At 39.3% G+C, this 12,772-nt stretch overlaps 1 protein-coding gene across 2 annotated transcripts in view; it reads left to right on the top strand.

Annotated features, from left to right (window-relative positions):
• The first annotated feature begins 940 nt into the window (after window positions 1-940).
• LOC112252347 (guanine nucleotide-binding protein G(o) subunit alpha) overlaps window positions 941-12,772 on the top strand; it is a 180,056-nt gene continuing 168,224 nt past the window's right edge. For both annotated transcript variants that reach the window (XM_042323129.1, XM_042323128.1), the window contains exons 1-2: window positions 941-1,409; window positions 1,590-1,632. In XM_042323129.1, the coding sequence (XP_042179063.1) occupies window positions 1,292-1,409; window positions 1,590-1,632 (161 nt within the window). In that variant the 5' untranslated portion in view covers window positions 941-1,291. The remainder of the gene's footprint in view (window positions 1,410-1,589; window positions 1,633-12,772) is intronic.

Here is a 12,772-nt window from a genome sequence, read left to right as displayed (position 1 = left end):
TTATTTTTTCTCCACTTCATGCTTTGGTCACAAATACAAGTATATATTATTTTCCTTTATTTAACTAGGCAAGTCAGTTAAGAACAAAATAACAAATGATTATTTACAATGACTGCCTCCCCCGGCCAACGCTCAGCCAATTGTGCAACGCCCTATGGGACTCCCAATCACAGCCGGGTGTAATACAGCCTGGATTCAAACCAGGGACTGTAGTGACACCTCTTGCACTGAGATGCAATGCCTTAGACTGCTATGCCACTCGGGAGTATAGGATGAGTCAACAACATTATTTGTTTATGAGTTAACAGAATAAGCACTTTTAAAAGTGAGATTTAAAACTGGAACATTTTCTCTCAGCCTCAAAACAAAATGTGTTGAGTAGCATGAAATCAGCATTAAAACAGCAAACTATTCTCTCATCCACATGGCAAAATGTGTAGAATTGCAGCAAATTAGTTTTAAAATGGCAAAATCTTCTCTCAGACTCATGACAAAATGTGTAAAATAGCATTATAAAACAGCACATTTCGCTATGTGCCCAATCACAACATGTGTTGAAATGCAGGAAGTTAGCGATTTTTCCTGAAAAGAATCAGTTAAAAAATGTATATCAAATAGGATAGGCCTAATGATGTTTTTATGATGATGATGATGGACTTATGATGGTGATTGACCAATAATTAGATAAACTGTGTGCTATTTGCATAATAAGTTAATTGCAAGCCAGTTATGATTTAATAAGATCACATATAGCCCAACGTCTAACAGACAACCTGGCTTGCGGCCCATCCGAAAACGAAACCCCTGTAGAATAAATACAATTATTTTGACTTGAGACTGCCAAACAGGTATAACGGTACTCTGCCACCAGGATGGTTGCTCGAGCATGCTCGCTTTGGTCCTGACGTCAGCAAGTGTAGTGCGGATCTAAACGCACTCTCCTTCCTCCGTTCATTGTGAGTGGCAAGCTAAACGATGCGAGCGCTCGTAGCTGTTGCCGCCGCCCAGTAGAGTTTCCCCGCCCGAGGACCAAGCACAACGACACTGACAAAGAGAGCGTGAGCGCAAGATACGAAGACAAGTCCTTTTTTCAAACAATTGTCAAACGTTGTCGTGGCGAATTTATTCATGCTTTAACCAGTCATCGGCAGAGCGCGAGCGAGAGGGGAGAACGAGAGCGAGTCAGCCTAGAGACGGATAAGGAAGGAATAGGGGGGAAATAATTGCTCGTATATTTCGGTCCTCGCCAACCGTTACTTTGGATATCAAGAAGATCAGAGGTTGTGTAGCCATGGGATGTACACTGAGCGCCGAGGAGAGAGCGGCTTTGGACAGGAGCAAGGCTATCGAGAAAAACCTCAAAGAAGATGGAGTCACAGCAGCGAAAGACGTAAAACTACTCCTGCTCGGTAAGATTCTTCGGAAGGAGGGGTGGCCGGACCCTGTCGATCGGCTTCCTGGTTGCTTGTCCATAGTCTGAAGTGTCCAAATCACACACCTGCTTTCTGGTTAGACTATGAATATAAATTAAAACTACAGCATTGATGTAACGTTACTTAATACCCCCTTGTCTCTTTTCATCCCTTCAGGGGCTGGGGAGTCAGGAAAAAGTACCATCGTGAAACAGATGAAGTAAGTGCCACGGTCTAATAATTGTTTGCATTGAATGTGTGTGATGTATACTCATGAAAGGCTTAACACACACACACACACACACACACACACACACACACACACACACACACACACACACACACACACACACACACACAGTAGTAGCGTGAGAAAGGTTTATTTGGTCCTCGACATTTCCAAATATGTTTGACCTTTTCTGGTGAGAAGAGTTTAAACCGACAGTGTTGCGGGTTAAGGGAAATATCGATGAGCACCAAAAATGGTGCTGAAATCGGAAGCTGTTTTGCCTATACAGCTAATCCACGTTAGCTTTCACTGACAGCTTGTGTCAGTCTGTATTATTAAATTTATAAACCATGCAATGACCAGTTCCCAAGAATACACCTCTCTCAATTCGGCATGTTGTATCTCCCAGATATGTCTCCTGTCCCTTCAATGTTTGATCGGGCAAGCAAACTGCTTCATAATTTAGAGAAATATGAATGTTATGGGCTATACATGTAACCGGGGTATATTAAGACTGGAGAGCTTTTGTGGGAGATATCTGCTGGTTTTAACGTTTGACTGCTGTCAATGGAAAATGAGTTGATTTTGTGAAGTCAACCCAAGTGGTACAGGCTACAGTGAGCTCCAAAGGTATCGGGACACTGACACATTTGTTGTTGTTTTGACCCTGTACTCCAGCACTTTGGATTTGAAATGATACAATGCCTATGAGGTTTAAATACAGACTGTTAGATTTCATTTGAGATTTTTGTTTACCATATCGTGAACCGTTTAGAAATGTCAGCACTTTTTGTACATAGTATTGGGTCAAATTCACTTATATGTGTATTAAACTATTCCTAGCAGGCAATGATTAGCAGGCACTCAAGCTAGTTTCAGATTCTTTTCTGTCCAATAAAAGTCAATGGTAAATAATGTATTGTGCAATTTTGGAGTCACTTTTATTGTAAATAAGAATATAATATGTTTATAAACACCTCTACATTAATGTGGATGCTACCATGATTATGGATAATCCTGAATGAATTATGAATAATGATGAGTGAGAAAGTTACAGACGCAATATCATACCCCCCCCCAAAAAAAATGCAAACCTCGCCTGTTATTGTAATGGTGAGAGGTTAGCATGTCTTGAGAAACATATTCGATTCTTCTTTACAATAAAAGTGACTCCAAAATGACATTATTGACCATTAGTGCACAAAATAATCTGAAACACAACCAAAACAAACAGCAAATGCATCCAGCAATTTGGTAGAGTCACAAGCTTGATTTAACCATTGCTTGCTAGGAATATGGGACCAAATACTAAACTTTTGACTACTTTAATACACATAAGTACATTTGACCCAATACTTTTGGTCCCCTAGTATGGGGGGACTATGTACAAAAAGTGGTATAATTTCTAAACGGTTCACCTAATATGGATGACAATACCCTCAAATTAAAGCAGACAGAGTGCAGTTTAACCCCATAGTCATTGTATCAATTCAAAGTGCTGGAGTACACAGCCAAAACAACAAAAAAGGTGTCACTGTCCCAATACTTTTGGAGCCTACTGTAATAGATGAATGTTAAAGATTAAATCATTTTTTTCTCAAACACATTTATGTAGGCTATCTGAGCGAATAATTGGGTGGGAACTTCACACTGCAATTTTTATTTGCCTGCCTAATAGCCAACACCCTTTCTTGCCTTTAATCAATCAATTAATCAATCAATCATGCCATTTCAGATAGTCAACTAATTAAGAATTCAGATTAATGTTATGATGACTGTCATTTTAAGGGGTCCTCATTACATTGTTATAGTTAGTTGTAATAACTCATAACTAGTGGTAATTGCAGTCCGTAATTCCATATTAAAATGCTTGTTACAAATAGGCAAGTTTCCACTACATTCACCATTTTAGTGTTTTGTTTCCTATCAGCAACATCCGATTCAGTAACAACTGTTGCAAGGTTGTAATCTCTTGTGGACAGATGCGCTGGCTCTAATTACCAACCCATGAATGCGCACTCTACAAAATCTCCACTCAGTGTTGTTGCTAGCCGTTGCCCCCCAAAAGTGTGCCATCTTGGTTAACTCAGTTGAGTTTGAAAAACAGATCAGATTTAGGTCTACCTCACTGACTGGGGTCTACCATACGGGTGTCATCCAAGATTATATATATATAAAAAAATACTTATAAATAATGTGTATGTTGCCCATTATGACAACCTGAACCTCCTTGCCATTGAAGTGGGAGGATAAATCCACTAGTACACCATGGAGTACATGTACTATCTGCATAAGTAATTACTAGGTGATAGGGTTGGGTGGTATCCAGATTTTCATATCGTCATACCATCCTTCTCTAATCCCGAGATTTAAGGTATTACCGACTTGGTACACAAGGGGGTGCCAAAAGAACAGCAAAAAAGCCCATTGGGCATCTATTATCAAAAATGCTAACAAAATTAGCACAAGTAATAGCGAATTTCCATAGAGGCTGCTAGCTAAATATGCTAATGAGCGCAAACGAAAATAAACAAATTGCAAAGACAGGCAATCCAGCTCATGAAGTTATACAAGTATAGGTGGGTGATACCAAGTATAGGTAGGTGATACCAAATGTAATTTTTGGTGAGTTCAGACATTTACAAGCGTATTTGAACGAGAGACATTGTGCAAATGAACAAAGTTTTGACGCATGCTTGTCTGAAGGAAGAACAGTACTGGCTCTCCAGCAGCATGTCTACAGCTGTTTCTGTGTGGCGTCGCTAGGGCAATGGGCCTGCCTGCTAAGCTCAGAGAAGAGGGGGAGGAGTAGATGGGCCGAGAAGTAAAGAAAAAACGCAAGGAAATCAAGATAGCACTTCTCAAACACAGCAGAAAGCTAACACAATATGATGCCCCGTCACCTTATTAATTCAGCCACTTAAAAAAAAGATCAAATGCATAAGAAAATATCTTGCTGCATTTTGTAAACGTAGATCTAAAATGCTTATTGGAATTTCTGCTCAGCATCAGACTAATTTTGTGTTTCAGTTGCACTTTTAAATTCTAATGAGAATTCACAAACGGCATTCTCTCAGCAGACAGCGCTCTGACTGATATGTAGCTACTTTACTCTGGTACTTTTCTCGGTGTAGCCAGCCTATTTTTCTCCAGTAAAATGCTAGATTAACTTTAAGCTATACATTGGTAATTGTAGCTGGCTACATTCTTTATATGATAGGCCTAAACATTCGAAATATGATAGCCATGCATAAAAAAAATACCTTACTTATGTGGCTGCCATCCAAATAGTCTTGCACTTCTGTTGTCATATGATGAAAAGGAAGCTGTTTTCTGCCTAATGTGTTGCACTAATGTATATTATGTGAAGAAAAACTATAGTTGCATGTCCCTGATCACTCTATTCAACAACAAAAAACCCAACCCTGTCAATACACAACTGGACTCACCTGCTCCCGCTTTCTCCCACTGTGCCATTTACAAACAAACACGTGACTTGCTCAACTGTTCTGGGGAACTACTTCAGCTTCATAATGTAAAATTAGTTGACAGGTGAAATGAAAAATGTAATCTGCTGCATCTCCTAACCATTGCATATGCAGGTACAGGTACTGCAAGTACAGTGCCTTCGGAAAGTATTCAGACCCCTTGAAAATGTCAACATTTTGTTATGTTACAGCCTTATTCTAAAATGTATTAAATGAATACAAATCCTCAGCAATCTACACACAATACCCCAAAATGACAAAGCAAAAACAGGTTTTAGAATTGTTTTCAAATGTATAAAACAAAAAAACAGAAATACCTTATTTACATACACTACCATTCAAAAGTTTGGGGTCACTTAGAAATGTCCTTGTTTTTTAAAGAAAAAACATTTTTTTGTCCATTAAAATAACATAACATTGATCAGAAATACAGTGTAGACATTGTTAATGTTGTAAATTACTATTGTAGCTGGAAACGGCAGATTTTTTAAATGGAATATCTACATAGGCGTACAGAGGCCCATTATCAGCAACCATCACTCCTGTGTTCCAATGGCACGTTGTGTTAACTAATCCAAGTTTATCATTTTTAAAGGCTAATTGATAATTAGAAAACCCTTTTGCAATTATGTTAGCACAGCTGAAAACCTTTGGGCTGATAAAGAAGCCATAAACTGGCCTTCTTTAGACTAGTTGAGTATCTGGAGCATCAGCATTTGTGAGTTCGATTACAGGCCCAAAATGGCCAGAAACAAAGAACTTTCTTCTGAATCTCGTCAGTCTATTCTTGTTCTGAGAAATGAAGGCTATTCCTTGCGAGAAATTGCCAAGAAACTGGAGATCTGGTACAACGCTGTGTACTACTCCCTTCACAGAACAGCGCAAGATGGCTCTAACCAGAATAGAAAGAGGAGTGGGAGGCCCCGGTGCACAACTGAGCAAGAGGACAAGTACATTAGAGTGTCTAGTTTGAGAAACAGACCTCTCACATGTCCTCAACTGGCAGGTTTATTAAATAGTACCCGCAAAACACCAGTCTCAACGTCAACAGTGAAGAGGCAACTCCGGGATGCTGGCCTTCTAGGCAGTGTTATCTCAGACTGGCCAATATGTATAGTGCGTATGTTATTGTGTGTGTGTGTATTGTGTGTGTGTTTTATTGAAATTGCCATTGAAAAACTTTGCTGGCTATTCTGGCAATTGGCATATCCAACTAAGGCACTGCATCTCAGTGCAAGAGGCGTCACTGTAGTCCCTGATTCGAGTTGGGAGTCCCATAGGGCGGTGCACAATTGACCCAGCGTCGTCCGGGTTTGGCTGGGGTAGGCCGTCATTGTAAATAAGAATTTGTTCTTAACTGACTTGCCTAGTTAAGTAAAGGTTAAAAAAAAAGAGCTCTACTTGCTGAGTCGGCCAGGGCAGATGTGACGTATATAAAGGTCATATGTTCATCAAAATAAAGACCCAAATATTTATAATTGCTAGTGAACTCAATCATTTCTTCACCAAAACAAAACTGAAAACACTTTTCTTAGTACCTGGTTTTCAAAAATGCATTGTCTGTGTTATTTTCTGATTGATCATGAGTCTCCATCTTTTGCACCAATAACATTTTCTTTCTTGTTTTACACCCGAGGGTGTGGGAAACCAATCTGTACGAAATTCATTAACTCACACACAGGCAGTTGGTGCTTGGTAGAGGGACTGGATTGTGTGATAAAATGTCCAATCAACCCCTGTTTTTATCAAACTATAGGCTAAAAGATCCCTATTTACGAAATCAAAAGCTTTCTGGAAATCAATGAAACATGCAAAAGTAGGCTTATTTTCCTGTAGTCTACTTCTGACTATTGTGCAGACCGAGAAGATATGATCGATACATGTTCTGGATTTACAAAACACAATTTGTTCATCCACCAGAATGTTTTGATCCTCCAAAAAGGTAATTAATTTACTGTTGAGGATGGATGAATATACTGTAATTTATAGACTGTGCTTACCATACTTAGTATGCCTCTATAATAAATGTTTTGAAGATTTGGGAATGGGATTCAATATGAACGTATACCAAGTGAATGGCATTATACTTTACTCAAAACAACTAGTAATTTATGTGTATCTATTATTGTTACCTATTAGTGGATTACCCATCCTGACAACCTGGACCTAATTTTGAGGCTTCTAGAAGCACCACACAAGTGAGAAAATAATACACTAGTACACCACAGATTACATTTGATTTCTGCATAAGTACTATGTAATTACAATATGTTATACAGGATTTAGCTAGTTAAATTGAAGTGTATCTTGAGGAACACTTACTTGTAATTATTGTGTACCTACATAGTATGTTACCCATCCTGACAATCCAATCATCAGGTTCTGAAAGCGCCGCCCAAGTGGTAAGGTAAACACACTAATAGACCACAGACTACATATCTGCATTAGTACAATGCTATCGCTAGTTGTTACACAGGATTTAGCTATTTAAAGTAAGTTTATAGTTAGTTACTTTTATAATTACCATATAATTACTTACTAATTACCAAGTGAAAATACCTAATACCTAAAAAATATTAGGGCTGACCTCATTTAGTCGAATGGTCGATTGTTTGGTCAATAAGCTGTTAGTCGACCGAGATTGTTTTAGTCGAGCAGTGGCAAATATAGGCTACAGTGGGGAGAACAAGTATTTGATACACTGACGATTTTCCCGGTTTTCCTACTTACAAAGCATGTCTGCATTTTTATCATAGGTACACTTCAACTGTGAGAGACAGAATCTAAAACAAAAATCCATAAAATCACATTGTATGATTTTTAAGAAATTAATTTGCATGTTATTGCATGACATAAGTATTTGATACATCAGAAAAGCAGAACTTAATATTTGGTACAGAAACCTTTGTTTGCAATTACAGAGATCATACGTTTCCTGTAGTTCTTGACCAGGTCTGCACACACTGCAGCAGGGATTTTGGCCCACTCCTCCATACAGACCTTCTCCAGATCCTTCAGGTTTCGGGGCTGTCGCTGGGCAATACAGACTTTCAGCTCCCTCCAAAGATTTTCTATTGGGTTCAGGCCTGGAGACCTGCTAGGCCACTCCAGGACCTTGAGATGCTTCTTACAGAGCCACTCCTTAGTTGCCCTGGCTGTGTGTTTCGGGTCGTTGTCATGCTGGAAGACCCAGCCACGACCCATCTTCAATGCTCTTACTGAGGGAAGGAGGTTGCCCCATCCATCCTCCCCTCAATACGGTGTAGTCGTCCTGTCCCCTTTGCAGAAAAGCATCCCCAAAGAATGATGTTTCCACCTCCATGCTTCACGGTTGGGATGGTATTCTTGGGGTTGTACTCATCCTTCTTCTTCCTCCAAACACGGCGAGTGGAGTTTAGACCAAAAAGCTCTATTTTTGTCTCATCAGACCACATGACCTTTTCCCATTCCTCCTCTGGATCATCCAGATGGTCATTGGCAAACTTCAGAAGGGCCTGGACATGCGCTGGCTTGAGCAGGGGGACCTTGTGTGTGCTGCAGGATTTGAATCCATGACGGCGTAGTGTGTTACTAATGGTTTTCTTTGAGACTGTGGTCCCAGCTCTCTTCAGGTCATTGACCAGGTCCTGCCATGTAGTTCTGGGCTGATCCTTCACCTTCCTCGTGATCATTGATGCCCCACGAGGTGAGATCTTGCATGGAGCCCCAGACCGAGGGTGATTGACCGTCATCTAGAGCTTCTTCCATTTTCTAATAATTGTGCCAACAGTTGTTGCCTTCTCACCAAGCTTCTTGCCTATCGTCCTGTAGCCCATCCCAGCCTTGTGCAGGGCTACAATTTTATCCCGATTGTCCTTACACAGCTCTCTGTACTTGGCCATTGTGGAGAGGTTGGAGTCTGTTTGATTGAGTGTGTGGACAGGTGTCTTTTATACAGGTAATGAGTTCAAACAGGTGCAGTTAATACAGGTAATGAGTGGAGAACAGGAGGGCTTCTTAAAGAAAAACTAATAGGTCTGTGAGAGCCGGAATTCTTACTGGTTGGTAGGTGATCAAATACTTATGTCATGCAATAAAATGCAAATTAATTACTTAAAAATCATACAATGTGATTTTCTGGATTTTTCTTTTAGATTCCGTCTCTCACAGTTGAAGTGTACCTATGATAAAAAATTACAGACCTCTATATGCTTTGTAAGTAGGAAAACCTGCAAAATCGGCAGTGTATCAAATACTTGTTCTCCCCACTGTATATAAAAAAATGATGGCACACGAGAAATCTGTCTGATTCACGCCTGTCTGAGTGGACTCATCCATTGCAGAGGCTGTGGAGAATTTTGGGGGCGTTTATTTAATTCCATTTACAAGTTGTCAATTTGGGCTTCTGTCAATCTTGAGTAAGGATGCACACTTGATTACACATAAAACTTGGCTTAGGCTTTTTTCTTCGCCTCAAACTGTAAGTAAACAAAGTCTGCTTTTACATCCATTAAGAATGAAAATAGTTCCTCAAGTATCCAATTTGAAAAATCTTTACAGCTCTCTCCCTTTTGATAACCACTCAGAATGAAAGGGGGAAAATGTTATACTCTGGTCGGGTGGAAACGTCATAAAATTGGCCTTCCTGATTACTTCTTATCCCTTGCGCAAATAGCCTACAGCTGTGTCTGCCTGTCTGGAGCTCACTGGGGCAGGAAACTCTGAAGGCCAAGAATATTTTATACAATGTTGAAGGTTTGCTAGCATGAGCTTTGGGGCTGACGAAGTTAATAGTTGATACAATGTTTCAAGTTCCTTGCAGACAGGCCATGCGTAGCCAATGTGATTTGTAAGATATTTATTTTGATCAGGAAATTTGCAGGCTGCAATATTTTTATTTGTTTGCTTTATATAGGCTATTTTTACATACTGGCAATGGAAATAGAAGTTAGTTTTATATTTGTATATTTGTATATTTATATCATTTTCATTTAGATAGAGTTTTGTTTAACCACATTACATTGATTTTGAGATATGAAGACCTTATTATAAATGAAATAAAACTGTTCCATGAAAATGTGCATATGAAAATCATAACTGGCACACAGATCAGTCGAAATGTTAAGATAACTTGGCATTCCAAATGGAAAAGGTTGCCGACCGCTGGTGTGGCCTATTACCGGCAACTTCAGGAGCTTAAAGGCAGAATCTGCGAAGGCCAGCAGTGGGCAGCAGGAGGAGGAGGGTGGGAACAGGTTTCTTTCTTCTGGTTTTTGATCTCTAGCTCCCTCTCTAGTAATTTGCGTGTCTTAAAGCATTTAACAAGCTCAGCAGTTGATTTTACTCAAACCTAGGGTGTGTCTATATATGGAAAAATACAAATTTGAAAGTTTTGACCAATCGATTGGTCGAAAGAACAGATGACTCTCGGTCGACCAAGATTACTTTTAGTCGGGGACAGCCCTTCTTTTTATCTCCTTTTTAACATTACAAGTAACAATGGAAATCAACAACGTCTCTGTCTTCATCTGTTTCTTTCTTCTAAGCATTTTCCCATTCTGGAGTCTGAGAACTTGGGCTCAGTGCAAGAGGCGTCACTACAGTCCCTGGTTCGAATCCAGGCTGAATCACATCCGGCCGTGATTGGGAGTCCATAGGGCGGCGCATAATTGGCCCAGTGTCGTCTGGGGTAGGCCGTCATTGTAAATAAGAATTTGTTCTTAACTGACTTGCCAAGTTAAATAAAGGTTAATAAAATGTTTACAAAAAAACCTTATGTGAATCTGCGGTAGAGAAGAAGAATGTATGACAATTTAGCATAGACACTCTACATTAACCTACTTATACTAGTTATCATTATAATGATTTCTATAGTTTAGGCCTATATATAGCTAGGCCTAGCTACCTAACTAGATGTTGCCTTATACAGCTAGCAATAATAGTACTTGCTAACATTAAGGTAGTGAGTGTTTATATTGAAAATGAACTAACCTTACTCATAGGTTTGTTGACAAAAAGTAGCTAGCTATCTAACCTTATAACAGTGGTTGTCAACCGGTCAATTGCGAGACATTTGTAGTCGATCACCAAACGTTTCTGTGCCAAACGTGCCCAGGGGCCCTGACCTCCAGGGGGCCCCATTAATCATTCTCACTAATATTAGTCATATTAACATGGCATATGTCATTACAAAATGTGTAACATTTAAGGATATTTGCTTTAAAACTGCAAATTTCTCTCCACCCCATGGCAAAATGGGTAGAATGGTAGGAAATAAGCTGTAAAACTGTTTTTTCCCCTTCTCCCTGCCCCATGGCAAAATTAGTAGAATTGCATGAAAACTAAAATGTTTCTCTCCACCGTCAAGAGGGGGTCACTAAAATGGGGGTGGCAACCAAATCTCTCTTAGGGCCCCCAAAGAGCTAGAAACGGCCCTGGTTAGAAAACTAGCTAGCGTGCTAGGTAATCACAAAAAAACTCTACTAGTTGCATGGAAAGTCTAACACTAAGCTAGCTGGCAAAGATTAGCTAGTTAACTACCTATGGGAAATCGTCCAGCATCATTTCTGTATCCAATGAAGCAAAACAAATTGCATTGAAAACATACCTTCTCTCTCCTGTGTTGGTGCTTTGTTTCTTTTGCTGCAATCTCTTGTCTGGATTTTGCATACTGACGTGTTAGGGGACAAAATTAAACTGTGGTTCTGGTGTTACAGAGAAGCTTCTCAGGAACAGACCCTTTCAATTCATGATAGGACTTACCATTGCTTCAATATCTAATTTGTAAGTGATCAGAAAACGTCAAAAAGGTCACAGACAGTTCAATGTTAAGCCCTAGTCAATAATGGCACCAAATGGCACCAAATCACCTGTCTGGATTCTTAAATTCAACACGTTTTGTCCAATATCTCAAGATAATGTGGTATTATTGTTATTACATTTTCAGAGCTGATGTAGAACACAGAGATGATTCAAATAAAAGTAAAAATTCTTAAATGAAAATGCTATATTATGCTAATTGTGCACTTACTATGCAATTTAAGCAGTACGGGATACATAATTACAATAATTTAAACCCAATAATTTAAGATATGGTGGTCATATTATTAACATATCTTCATGCTTTGTGAAAAAGTGAGAGTTTATAACAATTTTAAATAATTTATGAAATTAGAATTGAAAAAATATACTATTTTATGCACACCCCCCCCCACACACACACACACACACACACACACAAAGCCTAACACTGACACACACAGCCTAACGTTTCTCACTGAGTCTGAACTGTAACACAGAAGGCTACTAGTCTAATAGCATAGATTACTTTTAAAGTAGGCCTACACCTGAGTTGGGTCACAGATTATCCATGGTATTGATCAGATACTCTAGTGGCCGCTGTGACAATACAAATAAATGTTTTTAAAAAATGGAGGCAGTCGGGAGGAGGCAAGATCAGGTAGGTCTGTCCTAACCAATGAGAGGGTAGATATGCACTTGAACAACTGGTGCAGTAGTTACCCCAGCCACAACGTTAGCTATGTCGTAAAAATGATTTAAGGGTTTTAATTTAAAGTTACGGTTTGGTATAAGGTAGCAGTGTGGTTAAGGTTAGGGTCATATAAAAACATATACAAAAATAAATAAAAGTTTAGGGTTAGGTT

The sequence above is a fragment of the Oncorhynchus tshawytscha genome, linkage group LG06, assembly GCF_018296145.1.
Source record: "Oncorhynchus tshawytscha isolate Ot180627B linkage group LG06, Otsh_v2.0, whole genome shotgun sequence".
Lineage (NCBI taxonomy): Eukaryota > Metazoa > Chordata > Actinopteri > Salmoniformes > Salmonidae > Oncorhynchus > Oncorhynchus tshawytscha.
Note: the sequence above shows the minus strand (reverse complement) of the source record. Positions and strands in the feature narration are given on the sequence as shown.